Below are 21,935 nucleotides of genomic sequence, written 5' to 3'. Positions count from 1 at the left end.
AACTCGGGGTATACCCCTCGAGCGGGGACTTGATAGTGCTTACCCGATCATGCAACTCGGATAAATACTAGGGGACTATTATACCCACATCGAGGTCTACCCCGGAAAGTTAAAAGGAGTTCAATTCAACAAAGCATATGGACACTGTTAAGTGCCTACCCCGGAAAAGTCCTCGAAATGTTATATTTCTAATCCTTGTCTAATCCCGGACATTTTGTGTAAGGTTTCGATGTAAGGACCAAACGATCAAAAACGAATCGTGTCCACTTAGTATTTGCTACGGCAAAAGCAGAAGGAAACGAATGAAGTCTTCATATTATGTACGTGCAAATACTTGCAATATAAAGAAAATTATGAAAAATTCATCTCGGACATGTCTTCTTATTAAATACCCTACACCAGGGACTACCGTCGAAATTTGACAAAGGCAACAAGGTCGCGTTGAACCAAGCCAAAATCTTTTAACACCCTCGAATAGGGACTACCGTATAAAAATTTGACAAGGCAAGGATTTAGGTGTCCAAACCTAATCTATGATAAGTAAGCGGTCGGAAAACCTCGGCCCTAAAATTCCTAACGTGATTCGGAGACGTCTGAATTCACAAAGCATAAATAAGTCCCGCGGGTAAATCACTCAATCAAATCATCGGACAAAAATGTACCGAACGAAGAGAAAAACCAACACTTAGGCACAGTCCGAACCTTCGACTATTCCTAACGGGATAAGGCAAATATCATAACAAGTATTCGGATAAAATAATGAAGAGACAATCAAAAGAGAAATGTTCATTTCATATACGAAGGGTTTTTACACTTGAAGTTTTCACAAGTTAAAAGAGGCAAAAACAAAATAAAAGCTAGTGCAGGCCCTGATCTACTTGATGCGACTGGAGCTGGAGTCCTCAGAGATTGTTCGCTCGAAATCCTCAGACTCAGTATCGAGGGCTTTCTTAGTCTCCTCCTCGATTGCTTTGGCTGCGAGTATCTGAGCCTGGAGGTCCTCTAATCCTTGTTGAGCCTGTTCGAGGGTAACCCTCCCGAATTTCCACCGCTCATACTCGACCACAATCGTAGTACGAGCCTCGACAGCCTTCACTTCCTTAAGAGACTCTTCTAAGTTGGCCTCGGCTTTTGCCAATTTAGCCGCTAGTTCGGATCTCTCTTCGAGAAGAGTTCTTTGAATTTGGTGAGCTGACTCAAGCTCGGCCTGAAGCAAGTCATTGGCCTCGGCTTCCTCCTCGAACTTGCTCTTAAGCTCGTCACTAATCCGGGCTCAAGCCTCGGCCTTCTACTTGACCACTTTCAACTTCTCGTTGTCTTTAGCATTTTCGGATTTAAGCAGCCGATGCCTTTCTACCATCTTCACGGCATCGGACTTGACCGAATCAAGTTTACTTCGAAGTTGGGAGATAGTGGCCTCGAGTTCCCGAGCCTCGAAGTAAAACGGGCATTGTCCTAGCTAAGGCCGGCCTTATCCGCTTCCAGGAGTCGGTTCTTTTAAACCATTCTGGCCAACTCGGCCTTTAAACGAAGGTTTTCGGCCTTCGCCGCTTCTAGCTCGGGTTGAAGGTTGGAAAGGGCAGCGGCCCGGCTCAATTGATTTTCTTTTTCTCACAGAAGGTGCTGGAACTTCTCCGTTTCACGATCCTGGGCATCCAGCTGGCCCTTTAAGTCGTCAACCTCGTGCTGAGTACGGATAAAGGCCTCATTGACGAGCATAACACTCTGCAGAAGAAACAAATAAAGTTAAACTTGGATAAAGCTAGAGCTGAGGATCACATTGAATTATGGAAAGATTGGATGATAAGCTTACCCGGTTGCCTGCGTGCATGCCCTTATTAATGAGGCACTGCCAGGGGACTCCGACAATCTTTATCTTATCCGAGTCCGAAATGAGAGGCCTCAGATAGCTTGCTACTCCCACAGGACGGGACAAAAAGCTGCAATCTTCGGGGACGGTGACTTTGGCCGACCTTGTCCTTCTCGGTTCCACGCTAAGGGCCGGAAAGATACCTACTAGGCTATCCCTTGCACCCGTTTCAGTGGCCCGAATAGCTGCCCTCGTGGCCCGAGGGATAGGGAGATGTCCGAAACTGGTAGCTTCCTCGATTGCAGGTGCGATATCCGAGAACATGTCGTCCAGATTATCGGGCCTTGCCATAGGAGTAGGCGAAGCCGGAACAGCCCTAGTGGCCTCGGGAGAAGCAGGTGCCTCAGATGTTGCAGCTTGGCTAGCACCGGGCAGTGGGCCGGTACCCGATGGAGCCACGGTATTGGGGGCCGACTTTTCTCTTTGTTCAGCCTCAATATTCGAAGCTAGCCCGGATCTTCTAGGCCTTTACAGGGGAATCTCTTCAGGTGAAGCGTCACCTGAAGTGTCAACGAATTCAATTGACCTTAGAGGAGTTGGAAAAAGAACTTCTTCCCCACCTGTGTGCGGAACCAGAGCGGAAGGTCTTTCCTTAGCAGTAGGAAAGGGAGGAATGGTGGCTTCCTCCTCCGGAACAAAGGCGACGGAGGGGCCCTAACCAACCCTTCGAATAAGAAAGTCGGACTCTAATTCATCCCTCGGAGTCCGAACAACACTCCTTGCCCTTTTCTTTGGTTTCTGCCATTTGTCCAAGGGATTTCTCCATCTCTTACCGACAGCAGCAATGAGCCGAGATGACCCTGCCGTATCAAATTCAGGAACCGGTGCAGCAGGTACGGCTGTTAGTTCCGGTCTTGGCTCCACCGAGCCCTTGGGTAGACCTGAATACCGAAGGGGTCATAAAAAGAAAAGGAAAAATGAGAGGATGCAATATATACCAAATCAGAAGAAGGTTACCGTGATTTTGGGAACCCCATCGGCTATGCGACAGGTCCCCCCATGTCCGTTGTTCACGAGTGTGTTGACTGATGATTGCTCCAACCCATTCGGTCATGTTCCGGATGGCTGGAGGTATCCATGCCTCGGCTGATAAAAACAAAAAAGGGGAGAAATCATATGTATGCAAGGGAGAAAGTGTTGACAAAGCATGAAGGAAGAATAATTATAGAAGAGAGAACTGAAAAACTTACGCCTGTCGTTCCACCTCTCCGGAAAGGGCATATACTCGACCGGAATAATGTCCGCGGTTCTTACCCGGACATAACGTTCCAACCACCCTCGATCTCTGTCCTCGCTGAGTTTGGAAAAGATCGGATTCCGACCTCGCTTTGCGAGCTTTATCACGCCCCCTCGAAAGAGTCTCAGGGAATATAACTGGATGAAGTGCGCCATCGTGAATTCTCTGTTGACGTTATTGGCCAATAACTGGAGGCAGGACACGGTTCTCCACATAATCGGACCAATTTGGGCCAAGGTCACGTTGTACGTCCGACACATCTCCAAGATAACCGAGTCGATTGGAGGGTTGAGTTTGAGCGTAAATGGATAGGTGTAAACGTATAGAAAACCTTTTCTATGATCGGTAATAGACTCGTCGGGCCCGGGGGCGAACACTTGCACCAGACGGTTATCCCATTCGCACTCGGCCGGGACCTGGTCAAGGATATCCTCCATAATGGACGAAGGGTATCGCCTTACTTCGAAACCCCTATTCGCGACCGGGGATAACTTCTCAACGTCAAATTCTTTGTTGTAGTTGGGTCTGGTCGGCACTATGTCCAAAGCAATCGGTTCAACGAAAGTTTTTTCCTTGGGTTTTGAGGCTGGCTCGGCTCCCTGAGAAGAAACCGAGGGAACGTCCTGGGAAGTAGTTTCGGTGTTGGCAGACATTTGGAACGTGTGAAAGAGAAGATTTGAGAATTTGAAGTGGGAAACGAAACAGTTTGAGGAAATATAAAAGAGATGGAAAAAGCAGTTGAAGAATGCAAAATGACAAATGAAAGAGGTAGCAAAGGTGCAAATGAAAGAGGTAGCAAAGGTGCACTTTCGGTCAAAATATAGCAAATGGAGAAGTTGACAAGTTGCCTTCTTACAATCAAATAAGCAAGAAATTAATAAATGAAACGATCAGGAGCAAGAAATAAAGAAGTGAAGAAGTGAAAGTAGAAAAGTGAAATGGTTAAGGGCCTTATATAGTAGTGGGAACTGTAGCGGTTACAGAGGGCAGCCAATCGGGCGGCGACACGTGTCCCACAATTAATGAGACGTGATATGAACCGACGTGCGTTACGGCGGTTCCCGAGGTCGGCCATTTGGGATGAGACACGTGGCCGATGTCAGAGGGACGTGACATAACTATTCCCGCCAAAATTAAAAGATAAGAACGAGCCTATGAAACCACCGGTTTTGTGACTTATTCACTTCCCGTTACTCCGGTAAAACTACGTTCCGGAAAGTGTGGGGACTATCTGTATACGGTAAAAACCGGGTCAATGTAAGACCGGTGAGACTGGGGGCCCAGGGTAGGACTAAATGAGCATGAGTATGTTCGATCTTTTCTTCAGACCGGGGGGATTGCACCGAATGCGGCTGACCCGAGATGAGAGAAGTGTATCCATTAGTCCGGTTTCTCCAAGCCAAACTCAATGTGGCCGTTAGTCCTGTTTCTCCATGTCCGAACTGAATGTGGCCGTTGGTCCGGTAAACCAGTTGCGGTGCTGCCACGCGTCAGGACCGTTCTGTCATTTTGTACTGACAACCGTACGGGTGTCAGACCGTACGGTCCTACCTTATCCTTTTAGGGTTTCTTTATTCTAAAAGGCTTTGTATTGTATTCAAGGCCCATAAGACAAACCTATAAATAGAGGACGTTTTCCTTCTTTGAGGGGTTGACTTTTGAGATCTAGAATATTGTAATAGAAAAATATATTGAAGCTCTCTCTCTCTCATTTTAGTCGGGATTTGAAATATACTTTGGCTTGTTCATCCACTCAATACAATATATTACCATATATATATATATATACTTAGCTCAATCACCAATATCAAAGCTCAATCACCAATATCAATATATTTATTCTAGGCGAAAACTTACATATCTATATATATTATTACAAATAAGTCCATATCAATTTCATATCAACCGAATAATAGATTAAAATTCATCCACATATCCTATACCTCACTTACAAATTTAATTGTTACTGAAATTCGGGGTAAACAACTTCCAAAATCAATGACAAACCCTTGGATGGGATCGTCATGTTGAAGAAAACAGGCCTATGCTTGGAAAAAGATGGTATATTTTACAGTTTTTGGGAGAAATTTCCTATCAGATATATTTCTCAGACATTTCTTTTTGCATTTATTGGATCCATACAAATGTGCCAAACGATGTTTTACAGTAGTGTTTTTCCTTATAAGATAGTATTATATTGTTTTGTGTTTTGAAAAAAAGACAGCTGATCATCCAAAGGCTGTCTTCTCAGTGTTCTCATCATCAATCTTGGCTTGATATATATACAGTAACATTTATCATTGTTTTTACTTAGTCCTGGGATTCATCCGTTAAAATTGATTATTTGATATTCCACTATTAGATCAAATTAATCGCTTCCAGTATCATCCATGGTTCTGGAGAGAAAATCAGAAAAAAATGTTACTCCTATTAATCGACTAGGATTCTTTCTCCGTATATATAAGAAATTTTATATCCCACCAAAAAAGTGATTCTACTTATTTCTGCAAAAGATTTGCTTTTCCGGAATTAGTAATTACCCTCGTAATTGAAAATTTCTCGTGAAACGTTTGAACATTCATCCTAAGAAAAATGAGTACAGACAGATCTTAGATTCAACAAAATAGAATGATTTATTTAATGGGAAAGGGTCAAAAATATCCCTCTACATTGGTTTAATGGCTAATAATATCACTCGTTACAATTTTGGGTCATTTATGCGCGTTATGAAAGTTAACTAATATACCCTTCATTTGACGGAAATTCCCAAATTGATTCAAATAACCCGATTTCACAAAAAATAACCCACTACCCCACCCCACCCGCCTCCTAAAATAACCTAAGTCTTCCTTCTGTCTCTAGCAACTTGGCTCTCAAGCACACGGCTCTCAGCATTACTGGATAAAATTGTTTATCCAGAACCCAGAAGGGTGTACAAGTACAGACACTGTTCTTGAGTTAGGATTGAAAGACATGTTGATTAGTTACATGATTCACCAGTAGTTAATTACCTGAGAACAGTTAGTTAGCTTACTCTCTTAATGTCAATAGAAGTGTAAAACCAGTAGAGTTCTTTAACAAACAACAAATGAATGGGATCGACCATGTATACATTCACACAGACGGGTGGACCATGTATAAATTCACAGACAGCTTACACATCACATGCCACCAATAATTATACACACATTAGTGATAACACCTTATATATAAAAAAGGGCAGCCCGGTGCACTAAGCTCCCGCTATGCGCGGGGTCGGGAAAGGCCGGACCACAAGGGTCTTTTCTAAGCAGTCTTACCCAGCATTTATGCAAGAGGTTGTTTCCAAGGTCGAACCCGTGACCTCTTGGTCACATGGCAGGAATTTTATCAATATATATACCACCTCATATATATTTATTATTCATAAAATGTAGGATCAAGTCACTTTTCTTTTCAAGGTATAACAGACCAACATGCAAAAATAGTGCAAATGAGGCACCCAAGAGTTTTGTTCTAGCAGTCAATAAAGTAGTGAAAACCATATATAGGAGATCGGAGATCAGAGTTCAAATTCCAGCAAATAAAAAGTGCTCGGTGATTGTTTTCCACTTAACTACCGGTTGGAAGTACCAAATATCTGATGAAATAATCGAGTACATACAAACTAATTCGGACACCATTGTTACGTTATCAAAAAGAAAAATTATGCAGATGAGCATTGCCACATTCCTCCCCAATCTTCTGTTTGAGAGAAGAGAAATAAAAGAACAAACAAGGATAGGTTAACAAAAAAAAAAGAGCTCGTGTTAAGCAGCAACATACAAGTGAAATTGGGTGGTGGCTAGCAGTACTGGAATCTCCCAGCGTTTCTGAAAGAGAAATTTGCAGAGCTAGTTTGGCACTATGGCCCCCTCCTCAGTCCTCATTCTCATGGCAAGGGAGGTGGACAGAATGCCAAAATGTCTCTACACTGTTCAATTCGTAAGAAACCCTACAAAAAGAAGAGAATTGAGTACACTATTCAAACATATTCATAAGTTTCTTATGAGAGGGCTTTATTCATCTTGCAGATGTTTTTCTTAGAAGTGATTGAATGACTTTTCACAATATATATAGCTATAGTAGAGGTGGATTAAGAATTGAAAGTTTAATATGGATTTCTACATCGACCTCAAATAATATTACAGTAATAGCTGAGTTCATAATTAAATATTTATAGATATACATATATATTTATTATTAACTCTGCTTTACTTAAAGCCGAGTGTCTATCAAAAATTACCTCTCTACCCAGAGGCGGACCAACATGGAAGGGTGGGAGTGCACATGCACTCCCACCCTTCGGAAAAAATTATGCATATATATGTGTATATACCTTGAGAAATTGGAAAAAATTATGCATATATATGTGTATATACCTTGAGAAATTAGTATATATTTAATTGTGCACTCTAGCAAACGAAAGTGTCTTTGAGGCACGTTGAGTGCAACTGCTACTTCCCTTACATGTCACCCCGGATCGAACCCAAATGTCACTCGATCTTAATTATTTTTTTGAGCATATTTTTAGGAAAACAATAAATATTAAATGAGCTCGCCCAGATTCGAACCTGCACTGTCACCACATATTGCACAACGTTAGCCATTGAGCTATCGCTTTCATTCGGTTCATTGTGTTAAATTTTATTTATTACACATATTTGACCTATATATTTGTATTTTCGACACGGCTACAGTATTAATGGCCGGTCCGACACAGTATTATCCCACAGCCATCATTAAATTTTTTATTGGCATTTATGTTAAGATAATGGTGCCCCCGCCGTCTTAAAATCCTGGGTCTGCCTCTGTCTCTACCTACCTGCAAAAGTAGGAGTAAGGTCTGCGTACACTCTATCCTCACCAGACCCACTTGTAGGATTACACTGAATATGTTGTTGTTTGTATTTATTATTAACGTTTATACACATAATTTGAATAGAAAGCAACAAGTCAAGTTTAATCTATGGAATCCACTCTTACTTCGACTCTGACTTTTTGCGTCCTTTTTATTGAAAGAAATTAGGAAAAGAAAGAAGAAAGTGGGTGCATGAGCGTGCATGGTGGTTGTACGACTCAGTGGAGGTAAAAGGGAAAGTTAAGAAGTAAAAAAGTGATCTTTTTTCTTCTTTACCTCATTCCCACGTTAAACCAACTAGGAAAGTTTGAGAAGCTGCTGACTCTTTGCTACAGTACTCTAGTATTTTATGGACAGAGTTGCCCTTGCTTCTTATTTCAAGTGAAGCATAGATGATTGTAAATGAATGGAAAGTGACTTTTGACTGTCCATGATGATGATTCTGATAGCTGTAACTATATGATTTGGTTGTTGACTTTTGCAGCAATAAAAAGGAAAGTGCAATATGGGGCTGCCATTGTCTCCCATTTACTAGGTAATCGCCATTGTCAACTCACATCAATTCAACCCTTTGTCCGTTTCAATTGCCCCCACCCCTACCCAATCACGGTGGAGCTAGGCCGTGCAAGGGTTTGTCCGAACCCTATCGCTCAAAAATTAAACTGTGGGTACAAGGTTAAAAGATTTTTATGTATATATATATACACACTATAAATATTGTTTTTTTTTTTATTTTTTTATATTGACTTCTTTATATTTAAATTATCTTGGTAAACATTCTGATTCCACTACTACTTCAACATCCTCGTATCATTAGCTTTTTGCCCCATGACTTGTTAAGGAAATTTTATAAATCCTTTTATCATTCAAATTGTAAGTGGATAGAGAGACACAGATCTAGTGTGTGCTGCAATGATAATTGGGGACAAAAAGACCGATGAATTAAAATGTTTTCTATGTTGTCACATGATACTATTTTGGGTATTACTTTTGTATATAATTCAACTGTATTTGAGTTGTGTTACATGTTATCAAACGGTCAGATTATGCTCATGCTAAACTATGGATAAGAAAAGAGCTATCTCAAGGATTCATAAATGTTGATAAAATGTAAAGTATGTGTCTAGTATATGCACGCCTAATATGTGTATCTTAACAAAAAGTTGAACATTTTGATAGAGTGAATTTTGACTAACATGATTGATCCATTGAATTCACATACAATCTTTCAAAGCATTTACATTGCCTCCTCAAAAGTTAAAGTCTTTTTATTTGCTAAAGTGGTTTTTAAGTACGCAGTTTCCCTTTCTCATATCCACACATTTAACAATTGTTTTAGTCAAAATAACAGCTAATTAAATGAAGATTCGCATCGCATAGACGTGTTTTGCAAACATATTCCGCATTCACATTTCTGGTTTTCCTCTTCATGTATTGCCTCCACTTTTTCTGGTTTATATAGAATATCATATATATATACTATTATACTTACTAAAGTAAGAGACTAGCTAACAATAATTCCGTTATCGTCCAGCGGTTAGGATATCTGGCTTTCACCAGGAGACCCGGGTTCGATTCCCGGTAACGGAAATACATCTTTTAAGTGATTTTTTCTGACACAAATATACAGATTATTACTTCTACCACAAGGGGAAAATTGGAGGAAAAAAAGAAAAATCACATATTACATCTACATTTTCCCTCCTGTTTCAGTAACTGGTTTCTTTTTTAACAAATGAAGTAATGAACACACTTAAAAAGCCAACTAGCAGAACTAGGCCAATAGAAACATCAAACACGTCCTTGCATTTGTGTGATTTATCATCAAATCATTATATGGGAAAGTAAACTCTTTGTACTTAGAGCCTAATAAGAATCTCGATAGTAAGGTGTTGATCGTTATTTTATTCTTTTACTCCAATTGTGACCTTGTTCCATAAATAAAAGGAGAAAAGAAAATCAAAGTGATCGAGCACAATATTGCAAAACTCAAAGTTAGGATTCATGATTTCAAATCATACTAGATATTAACCTTTGGAGTTAAAAGAGCATTGATCATTAAATTTCAGAAAAGAGTTGAAAAAGACATTTGTCATCTTTAAATTATTTCTCATCTCGAGAATTACAACCACCAATTCACATTCTGTTTTTCTCGAGTAATATCGATATCTGCTAAAATTTCTAATAATAGAACAAGAAACAAATCATGTAGAGATGGTAATGTATGAAAGCGGACTGATTAATCTGGATCAAACTCAATCATGCTTTTTTCCTGAGTGCCATACTTAATTGAAAAGATTGTAACTTGAGCATATGCATATCTTAACGAGAAGGAAAAAAAAAACTATTAACAGGATTGAGATTGAGGAATAGTTGTCATTTGGTGCATTTGCAGGAGTAGTTGAGTTCCAACAGATTTGAGTCGCATTTACATGTTGGTAATAACTCCAAGAGAAGTAGGGAATTGAAATCAACTTCTACTAGATCATTGAATCAGATATATACTGTGCAATCACAAAAGCTTAAGCTGAAGATCAGTAATTCCGTTTACCAGCTCTCCGTCGAGCCTTCCTCTTCTTGCTCTTAGGAGAAGTAATCTTGGAAATAGAGCGAATTTTTGGAGCCGGTTGATCATCCAGGGGAAGATCTGGATCTGGTTCTGGAACACTAGCTGGGATGGTAACCTTCTGGACATGCTCTAAAACCGGAGGCTTTTCCACAGAATGAATCTTGAGTTCCTCAAAATTACTCATCTCTTCCTTCATTCTTTGATTGTAGATTAGAACGCCATCTTCAGGCTGCACGTGCGAAAGATGATTGCATGAATTCAACACATCAACAATTGAATAGCAATAAGGTTTAGGTCATCATAATATCATATGAAGAATTTTCAAGATCTAAAATACAAGCTTTCTGCAAGCTTGCAACACTGGATAAAATTCATCTCTCCTCAATTCATGTTAAAATAGACATCCGCTTTCAAGCACCAATAATTTCCAAGGCAATGAGTACTGAGAGTTTGACTGCTTTTATGATCGGAGGAACGATTTAACCAACCAACTATTACTATTATAAATTAATGGGTTAACTAAGTTAACCCCACAAAGGTAGGCGTAAGGTCTACCCTCCACAGACCCCACTTGAGGGATTACACTGGGTATGTTGTTGGGTTAACCAAGTTAAAGCAGGAACTAACGACGGCAAAAAGAGAGATCACGTGGAGAAATGGAGCATACATGAAAGCTATAAGAAAACAAATAAAAGCACATCCCTACTTTGAGAACCACGATATTCCTTTTTGATGAAGTTTTATATATTGTTTTGTGATGTACTTACCAAAAAAAAAAAAATTGTGATGCAGGGTTAATGACATATGACGAATCATAGGCACATACACAGTACACAGAAAAACATTCAATGAGAATAGTGAGTCATATTGAAGTACTCACATTGGTGTTTGTATCCAAAAGTAAGGAACGACCTGTGCTTTCAATCACATCAGAGACGTTCACTGCTTTTCCATGGCGTGAAGCTGCACTGTCAGGCATAACCATATTATACTCAGATATCAGCTGCGATACAACATCATGCGATCCTACTGGTATTTTGACCCGATTCTCCTGAAGAAACTCAGAGCCTCGAGCAGAGCTGGTCAAAGCATTAGATGGTAGAAGTGATTTCAAGTCATCAGTGCTTGAGAACAACCCAACGTTCTCACTTGTTACCTTGTCAAGTCTAGTTTTAAGCTGGATAACTTGTGACTGAAGAACCTCAATATTGTGAAGTATTTTCTCCAGGGAAGTATCACCATCAGCAGTCTGTTGGTGCAAGTCATCTTGAATCCCAAACTCATCATTGATCTTGTCAGAGCAGATGGCTACAGAATTAAGAAGTGAAATGATTTAATTCTTAGATCTTGTCACCATCAGCACAATCTTTATTATTTATCATGTATCATTAATATTTAATCTGGAATATTTACACCTGTTTCACATCTAAAAATTGTTCTCTCATATCTTAACAAATTTAAAGATGAGTACATAATAATCAAATCAGTAGATCTACAAATCGGGATAGAGAAGTACTATTCTCTAAAGATTTATGAAAGCAAGTGGTCATCTACTGCGACTTGGATATTTAGAGTACAAACCAATGTATAGTCTTCCATGAACCAAAAGCGTAAGGCTAGGCCTTTTTATGTCCTGGGTGAGGGTATTATAACCAAGTTGATCTTTTCTCAGCACCAACCTGATAATTGCCACTAATTTTACTCCAACAAGCCCATTCTTCACATGCATGCATATGTTTCACCTAAACTGCAGTCGACCATGCGTATGCCACTGCTCCGAAAACTCATACTCACTCTTTTCACTTTCTTTAGCTCTTGGTGTTTTGTTTTCCTTGATTTTAGGAATCTTAGCTTAGTCGCTATTGCTCCCTTACTACTAATCAGATTATTCCAATTTAACTTTTGCCTTAACTAACCAGTCTTCTGTAACCTAACTAGATCACTATGCTTAGTCTCGAGCCACCACCTAACCTCTCACACCAAGCAATCTTGTACCAGTCAATGGAAGTACTAACTAATTCTAACTGCAGAATGAAAGTAAAATAGGACTTGTAGGTCACAAGTAAATTAATAATTAGGGGTCAACTTCACCAACAAATCTCAGAAGCACAAAAAGCAAAAGTACAAACTGAATGGAGAACTTCAATCGTTAACATCTCCATGCAACATTGATGAAGCTTGTGAGCAAGATATAATTATAAATTCTTAACCAAACAGTAGGTGCCTGGCACAAGAAGTCACAATTCTATACAGCTTCCCAACATAGCCTCTATTGTGTGTGCAATAGCCATTAACAAAAGACTTGAATAGGAGCAACAGAAGCATTGCTACCATTTTGATGTTATCAAATTATCTTTCCACCAACAAAGAACCACAACAATTGCAACTCAAAATTAAGAAAAGTATGCAGTCAGACCTATTTTGTCCAACTCATTGTCCAGAAAAGAACCATCGGCACTTGACCTTTTTTCTGCAAGTCAGAAATATAAATTCATGATTTGCAAATGAAAAAGTGAAAATAGGCTAAAGGGCAACGAAGCTAGATATTACCAAAAAAAGAAAACAAGGGATGATGAGACATATAAGCTGCTCTATCCAATGTGTCTTCAGTTCTTCTTCTCTTCTTTCTCTTCACAATCTTATCTCTTAAACTATTACAAGAAAATGGAATTGACTTTGAACCTAAATCTTCCAATCGAACACTTCCCATTTGAAGCTTCATCTGGTGGTTGTTGTCCCGCAATTGTTTCTCATATTTCCGAGTTTGAGACTGAAACATATGGAGTTTCAACTCAATCAACTTGCATCGCTGCCTCAGAGGTTGTATAAAGTCTCTCCAATGAGGGGTCACCTTTTTTCTCCTAAAGTACAATAACAAGGAAAATGTTAAGGTTTTTATAGATAATATCTCACTCTGGAAAGGGAAAAAACACCACAAAGGATTACACTATCCCTCAGCCAGTGTTGAATCTGACACATCAAACTTCACATAAGTCAAGGATTAAATGATTAGCGCGTTCTGTCGGTGAAGAAGAAACTCAAGTTACTCAACAGCAAGTTCATGGTCAGACTAGGTTGTACAACTACCCGAGGGGGTAGATTGGCGGTTGAACATCCAAATAACGACTCGAGGAACCAGGTTCAAATCTCAGTAGTGAAACACAATATGAATTCTTTCTATATGCTGAAACCTTGGGGGCAGAGTTAGTGATACCTATACTCGTGAATGGTAGCAAATACCAAGTGAATTAGTCGAGGCACGCACAAGCTGGCCCGACCACCACCATTATCCAAAAAAGAAAAACTCCTTTGTTGAACAACTAAACCATGAGCAAACCACTCCTCTTGATCCAATCATTGATTTCCGAAGTTTATTTCTCTCGCCTACGCAACTTTTACAAACTCCAGCTTTTGTTAGAGTTACAGGACAGTGCAGCAGTTACCACCTTTCTCTCTTTGACAGGAATTATTTTTTATTGCCTTATCATTCACATGTCAAACAATATTCTTATATTTTTTTCTCAATCTAAATTACATGCCCAAACAATCAGTGACAACCAAGAAACCCACCCCAATTCCAGAAGATGGCAATTTTCTCAATTAGCTCGATGTTATCACCAATAAGGTCATTAAAGTCTAAACAGCCAGCTAAGGAATCCTAGGAGAAATACTCATACCCCATGTTGGTAGGAGTAAGGTCTGCGTACACTCTACCCTCCCCAGACCCCACGTTGTGGGATTTCACTGGGTTGTTGTTGTTTATTTTATATTATGCAACAAAAAATAAAGATGTGCAACTTTTTATACAGGATTTAGCAAAGCTAAAAATGCTATGTTGACTTTTGAAGTTTCCCCACTGGAAAAATGTCCAGAAAGATAGCTCGAGTTCTGCAATCAGTTTCATTTTTGGATGAATTAAGCAACCAATTATAACGCTTATTCACATATGAAGCATCAAAATTCATGAGGAAGAAACTGTGAATCACTTGCTACTCCATTGCAATTTTGTATGGCTAATTTGATGCATGTTTCTCAATCTTGACGGGGTCTACTGGGTCATGCAAGCAAATGTTAAACAACTTCTGAGCTGTTGGCAGAGGTAAGGAATGAGTAAGGAGGAAAAGAAGATCTGGAAGGTCATTCCTCTTTGCATTATATGCAGTATCTGGCTCGAGAGGAACAGAAGATGCTTTAGTGAAGGAAGAGAATGTTCGAATTATGTATGCAAAATTCAAAAGAGTTGATGTAATGCAGATTTTCTTCTGATAGTGAGATGATGCTGGAGTTTTTGGAATTTTTCTTTTTTCTTTTTGAAACTGGTACTATTTGAGTTCTTGGAATTCTTACAGCTTTCAAGGATTCATATCCAGCAAAACTTTTTGTACTATGCCCCAGTACCAGCTTGGCACTGAGCCTTTATAAAAAAAAATTACCTTTACTCATCACAAAATATGAAGCATAAAAAGTCAAAGCATCGAAAACCAAACTGCAGACTATACAGAAAAAAGGCAATCCGGTAAATAAAGATCTTGGAGAAGTAATACATACGTCATCCTAAATATGTCACCAAATCCAGTAAATGCTAGTTCTGATGTAGCATCACCATTGTATTCTGATGTACACTCGGTGCCATCCATAGTCGTGCAATTCTCTGCTTCAGAAATAATACTCTCAAAAGAACTTGAACTCTCCGTCAATTCTTCCTTATCTGATTGCACCGGCACATTATCAGCAGGATCTGTACATCCTGTTATATCAATTTCATTGTCCTCACTGCCATGGACTTCCTTTACTTGTTCAACCAAAGAGGTATAGTCCTGAAAGTTGCTAGCACAATTTACATAACTAGCTTCAAGTTCTTTAGAATCACCTCCCTTCTGCTTCTTTGCCGAACCCTCAAAAATAATGTCTGTGTTTTGCTTGTTCTCTAATTCAGGTCCCATTTTGCAATATCTTAAATTTCAACTCATTCTCAGCACAATGAAAGAAAATCTGTGCAAACAACCTGCCACAGAAGGGGAAATTGCTAATGAGAAACTCCAAGACAAAATACACAAGATTTACTTTCTTTTGCAAATTGCAGTCCGTCCATTTTCGCACAGACCTTTATTATTTCCAAAAGATAATGAATTATAAAGACGAACCTTTATTATTTCAAAAAGATAATGAAGTAAAAAGAAAATATTTGCTTAGGACATTGCCAAAACTGAAAGTACCAACGATTGCTTCAGGTTTTCAAATGGCATTCATTGGAATATATTATCAATAAGTTAAAAGGCAGTATCCAGCGCTATGTAGTGGTTGAGAGTAAATCATCCACGTTAGAAGCCCCACATCGGTCAATTGTTCCCCTTATAGGATCATGGGCAATCCTCAGCTCATGAGCTAGTTTAGTTACTGAGGTTAAATTAGGCCCAAGTTTCATTTCTCTCCCTGTTTAATTGGAATTTCACTATGATTGAATCTAGCACCTCCGCCTGACCTGATAACCTTTCTCTAGAATCAATGAATGAGTGAAATGAATGGAGAAGAAAAGGAGATAACCTTTCTCTAGAATCAAGATTCAAGGCATCAGACAAATGAAGCACACAGTTCAAAATCTCTACATGGATTTGCACTCAAGGTACGGCCTAGCAATTGACGAAACTGGAATGAAAACCATGGGATGTAAGGTTTCCAATAAATACAAAACCCATGTATAACTTTCCTATCAGCCTAAGTCATGGTGGACAGAAGTTGTACTAGTGCTAGAGGAACGACGCAAATAAGTTACCCTTTCCAAAAAAAAAAAAAAAAACTAGTAGAACGATGCAAGTATCTGTCAGAGCTATCTAGCACTACCAGCACCTTTATCCTGGTGAAAAGATAACAGTACCCAGCTGGTTGGCCCAGGCCATCACGTTAGGAGCCGTTTGGACATGATTTGAAATCATGATGATTTGAAGTTGAAGCTTTGTCTGGACATGCAATTTGGATAAAAAACTCACAAGTTGTGAAAACTATCTAAACTTTTCCAATTCTTATACAATCTTACCAAATGAGCAAACCATTGCATAAACAAACGCTGATTTGAAATCATGATATGAAATTATCGCATGGCCAAACGCCTACTTAGTTTATAAAAAATCTCTGCCATCAAACAAAAACCAAGAGATTCAACAGTGCCCAATGCAATTCTGACTAATAGCACCAAACCCAAGCATTCCCATAAAGCCAGGATCTTCAATTTAAAACTGAGTCTTTAATTTCTTCTTTCCCCCCTTTTAATCTATCAACACTTTTTTCTTCAACATTCATGGAAAAATCAAAATTTCTTTTGGGTTAATTTCGAAATTCCAGACAACCAATTATTTACCAGTAGTAACATAACAGAAGAAGTCTCCAAAACACAACATCAAAAGTAGTCTGTACAGGCTTCAGACTCTTCTTCTTTTAATTCATCAAAAAAAAAACCATATGATCATTTATTTCAAGAAAGTAAATCAAAGTGCTAAAACATCAAAAACCCAATACCAAAATTCTATTAAAAAGGTGAAAAGAAATAATCTTACGTACACGGTTGAAGAATTATAAGAATTTCCCAAGATCCTTACAGCTGTGATTATCAAATCAACAGTTTAATTCCAAAGTTTTCAACAGACTCAGCACTTATTACTTTCATTTGGGTCAGGTCGGGTTGGGGGGGTGGGGTTGGGGGGTTGGGGGTAACAGACAGAGAGACGTGTTGCAGTATCTGTCAAATACTTGGGGAAGAAGCAGAAGCTGATTCCTTCATAGGAAACAAAATCTTTACTTTATTTTATTTCCTTTTTTTGTTTTGTTTTAACATATTAAAGGTATATTATTATATTTGTTAATTGGGGTAGTTAGTTTGCTGCTTAAGTACTTTTAGAAACTTTTACTGTTTAATTGAGAATTTGGAAAAACGAAACTTGAAACAGTGTTTTTTTTTTCTTTTTTTTTCCTTTTTTGGGTTAGTAAGAGAATTTGGTTATCAAATGTTTGCACATGTTAAATATGATAATTATGAGATTTACTCAATTTATATTTATACGTATATCTACTTTGACTAGATACGGAGTTTAAGAAATAAAAAATTAATAACAGATGTGTACTTATAAATCATCTCGTTAAGCGCAGAAGGTGAAGCTTAAAGTAAAATTATTATTAAATAAGAAAATTCTATATTATTTTATTTTGGGACTGATTAAAAAAGAAAGTGTTTCATATAAATTGGAACTGAGGAGTACCTCTTATATTACAAAATACTTTATGCGATTATTTTAGTACTAATTTAAAGAAAAGAATCTCACACACTTTTTTTTCATTTAATTCAAAACATAAAATGTGCATTCTACTTGGAAATACAACATGAATAGAAAAGGAGAAAAAATCTTTACCGATGATCATGCGCTTTCGCGGGAAATGTGCCAACAGAAAACGTACCTCACATAACTTGTGGACAAAGTATTTGTTGCGAAAAATTATTATTATTATTATAGGGTTAATGGCACAGAAACACCCTTAAATTATGGCGTGTTAACTACGCACTTAAATAATGTTGATAAACTTATTTCTCTTAGGGGTCGTTTGGTGCGTGATATAAGTTGGGATATATCTCAGCACTAATTTTTTATATCATATTTTGATAGAAGGTATAAATTTGTCTTGAGATAAATTTATACCTTATACCAAACAAGGTATAAAATGCATCCAACTTAAAAGATGGGATATCCCTTCTTATCTCACTTATCCTGAGATTATTTGGTATATAATAATCCTAAGAGATGAGATAAATTAGTCCTAAGATTTTAATCCCGGAATAATTTTGGCTACCTACCAAACGATCCCTTATATTATTTACTCCCTTGAATTTATTGTTTGGTATTACTTACCTCATTCACTAATTATCTAAAAAGAAAATAAGTCAAAACGCAGCATCCGCAACTATCCATAACTTTCGATGCATAAAAATTTATTAAAATTGGGACAAATAATAGAATTGAACCTATAACTTGAATATATAATGAGTTCAAAGCTAAGTATTTTAAAAGGTTAAAAACATAAAATTTAAATTTTAAATCCGTATCTGTTTTATTATAACACGATTCCATTTGATTCATTCAAACCCAAAGGATTGGGTCCAATCCTTTCCTCAAAGACTTCGTCCTCCTTTATTTACTGTTACGATCTCCGTTTTTTTTTTTTTTCCTAATCTCAAGTCGTTTGAGTTTGTAAAGAATCAAAATGGAAAAAAAAAATCGAAACTCTCTTTTTTTTAGTTTAGAATAAGCTTGCCTTTGCACATTCTGTATTTTAGCTTCTTTTTTTTTTACTAGTTAATTAGAGAAGAGGGTAAATGATACAGAACAATAAAGTTCAAAGGGATAGATAATACCAAAAAAATAAATTACTCCCCCCTCATAGTTTAGGTGTGCAGTTTGCAATTTCGCTATAATTTACGGTCTTTCTATGTCTTCCCAAATTATTTGCAAAAACTTTTTAAGTTAAGATTTTTTGAAAAGTTATTTTTTATAACTATAATATTTAATCAACTTACACTCATCTTGATTAATTTTTCGGTGTATTTATTACTTCCAACCAATCAACAAATATATGGATTAATTTTATCCACCAAAATTTAGGTAGCTAGAAGGAAAAGAAATCATCTAATTCTCTGTAATGTTCTTTTAAGATGTCAGAAGTTTTTTTTTTTTTTTACCTTGTGGAAAACTTTACTGGGAATAATTCCGAAGGTCAAAAAGAAACTATAACCATTCAAATACTTCTTTTAACACAAGATTATCTTTTAAACTTGTAAAAAGAAATTGTCCAAACTCCTTAAATTAGGTCACTTCAATCTATATATTCCTGCTATAGTATTTTATATGTTCCTGAAATTGTCTTTTAGGCTATTTTATAGTGGTAGCGAACAAACACAATTTTGTCTTACACCAGCACACACCTCTTGAGGTCACAAATAAATCTAAGGATATAAAGTCAGAATCTATCCTGAAGTCGCGAATTAGACCAATGGAATTCTGTCTGCTATATTCAAACTCCCTTCAGATGAAAAAGAACGTCCACTTAGCATTTTTTTTTATCAAAAAGAGTATCCACTTATCAAAATTAATAAAGAATTAACCATATTTCTCCAAATTTGTTCGTATTAAGTGTTATGTGATCAAATTCCAATACATATTTAATTAGGGACAGTTTAATCAAATTACTCATTTTTGTCTAGAAGCTAGTATTTTCTTAAGGGATATGCAAATAGCTAAGTGATCACTCATGCAAATGACTAAGTAATCACTCTTTTTGATCCGGAGGAAGTAACATTTAAGTGCTTTTGAAGTTGATCTGATTTTTAAACAATTGACTTTTGTTGTAGTAAAGTATATAGTGTAAACAAAATTACACGAAATCATATGTTACTCTCAAAAACTCTTTTTAACTTAAGTACTCTCTTTTTTTTAACTTTAAGGGCCTGTTTGGAAAGCCACCCAGGTAATTGGAATTGGGTGTAATTGGGTGTAATTACACAGTTTGGCCTGTTTGTTTAACCAGGTAATTACACAGTTAGGTGGAAATTGGGTGTAATTGACAGGGTGTAATTACACTCTCCAATTCTCAAGGGGGGCCTGAGAATTGTGTGTAATTACAGGGTTACTTTTTAGTCTGTTTATTTTTTTACTTTAATTCATTTTTATTTTTAATTTATTTTATTTCTATTATTTTAATTTTTTTGATTTTAAATATTTTTTTATTTCTATTATTTTAATTTCTTTTTTATTTTTACTTTTTTATTATTTTTATTTTTTAAAATGTATTTTTCTTTTTATATTATTTATTTTTCATTTTCTTTCTTTTCATTCCCAACCTTTACTTCTTGTGATTCCATGTAATTGCTCGTATTTTTTATTTTATTTTATTCATTTAGCATAACCGAGTTATTATTCTAATATTTGAAACTACACCTCTTAATATTGGAAAGAATGAGTTATTAACAAACTTGACATATAACAGGTGACGTTATTAAAGTATAATTTCATTGTGAATGGGGTTATAGACTTATATTTTTCCTTTCTTTTGAATTATTTACTTAAGTTACATTGGAACTTACTTATGTAATGTTGGAATTTGACATAAGAGTATTATGTTGAACTTTTTCTTTTGGATTTTGAATTTAGGTTATATTTTCAATTTTAAGTTATTTGCTTTCACATTGCATGTTGTTTATTTTTCACTTACATTTGATGATTTTTTGTGTCAAACATCTGAATGATGTTATGACATTATATTTATTAATATTATTTTTTTGTCAAACATCCAATCCATGACGTTCTCACAAAAAAAGTCTTCTTTTAAGTTTTATAATTAAATATTAATTTGAAAAATATATATCAATTATTTTTGTTACAATATTAGTTACAAATATATGATTATTAATTAATATATTTTCAAGAAACAATGTGTTATTAAATAACTAATTTAATATTATTTATAAAGGCAATATTTTTTAAATATTAATTTTAAATTTTTTATAATTAAATTTTATTTTTAAATTAAACTGACTGTGTAATTACACTTGTGCAACCAAACAACACGCTTGTAATTACACTGTAATTACGTTATGACAAACAAACAGGTCGTTGTAATTACACTATTGTGTAATTACTAGGCTGTGTAATTACTACCCTAGTAATTGCACCAATTCCAATTACCAGGTGGCTTTCCAAACAGGCCCTAAAAGAAACCAAATTTGAAGCAGGGGCTTACAAACCATAAATTGACAGGAACAACTGTGCTCGAAAAGAAACAAAAATGAAACATACCCACTGGACATTAACTACTATTTACGCATGTTTTAAACTACTATTTACACATGTTTTAACATTACATTAAGGAAAGAACATTGAGTTCTTTCTCAACCACCTATACAAGACTTGAACTCAGTGGCGGAGCCACTCGTGACCAAGGGTGGTCACCTGCACACCCTTGGCTACAAAATGATACTAGTATATGGATTAGATATTATGATTAACTGGATATAAATTAAATTTTGAACACCCTTAAAATAATTGAGATGGATAGCTTAGAGGTAAAGAGAGTTTAATTTTACCTAAAAGTCACGGTTTAAAGCTTGCGTCAAACGCTGGTCATCTTCTTTCTTTAAAAGAAAACATACAAACAATGTCTGAAGTTACTTGGTTGATTTGTATTTGAACTTATTTTCTTCCATGTTCCGACTAAACTTATTTGTATTTGAGTTATGATTTGCATTTGGTTTATTCCTATATTGCTTTGGAGTTACGTTGGACTCATTTGTTGAAGCTCCTTTAATCTTTCTTCTTTCCTTCCTATTTCCTGGAAAAGAAAG

At 36.8% G+C, this 21,935-nt stretch overlaps 1 protein-coding gene across 3 annotated transcripts; it reads right to left on the bottom strand.

The window, feature by feature from the left end:
* Nucleotides 1–10,319: 10,319 nt before the first annotated feature.
* LOC132598721 (uncharacterized) lies at nucleotides 10,320–17,405 on the bottom strand. 3 transcript variants are annotated; one of them, XM_060311753.1, is made up of 6 exons: nucleotides 17,300–17,405; nucleotides 15,104–15,560; nucleotides 13,106–13,416; nucleotides 12,972–13,025; nucleotides 11,436–11,863; nucleotides 10,320–10,784 (listed from the first exon to the last, which is right to left on the bottom strand). In XM_060311753.1, exons 2-6 carry the CDS (start codon nucleotides 15,496–15,498, stop codon nucleotides 10,521–10,523), a joined length of 1,452 nt encoding a protein of 483 aa, XP_060167736.1. In that variant the 5' UTR covers nucleotides 15,499–15,560; nucleotides 17,300–17,405; the 3' UTR covers nucleotides 10,320–10,520. The 3 variants fall into 3 exon arrangements, with proteins under 3 accessions (XP_060167736.1, XP_060167734.1, XP_060167735.1); XM_060311751.1 differs by lacking the exon at nucleotides 17,300–17,405 and adding an exon at nucleotides 17,111–17,265; XM_060311752.1 differs by lacking the exon at nucleotides 17,300–17,405 and adding an exon at nucleotides 17,107–17,259.
* Nucleotides 17,406–21,935: the final 4,530 nt, after the last annotated feature.

This window comes from Lycium barbarum, chromosome 6 (assembly GCF_019175385.1).
Source record: "Lycium barbarum isolate Lr01 chromosome 6, ASM1917538v2, whole genome shotgun sequence".
Taxonomy (NCBI): domain Eukaryota; kingdom Viridiplantae; phylum Streptophyta; class Magnoliopsida; order Solanales; family Solanaceae; genus Lycium; species Lycium barbarum.
The sequence above is the reverse complement of the archived record's forward strand: the minus strand, read 5'-3'. Positions and strand labels throughout refer to the sequence as shown.

Coding starts and splice junctions, on each gene's coding strand:
- LOC132598721 (XM_060311753.1), bottom strand. CDS start 15,498: ATGGGACCTGAATTAGAGAACAAGCAAAACACAGACATTATTTTTGAG. Junction 13,026..13,105: donor TCCCTTGTTTTCTTTTTTTG/GTAATATCTAGC, acceptor TCTGACTTGCAG/AAAAAAGGTCAAGTGCCGAT. Junction 11,864..12,971: donor CAATGAGTTGGACAAAATAG/GTCTGACTGCAT, acceptor TTAATTCTGTAG/CCATCTGCTCTGACAAGATC.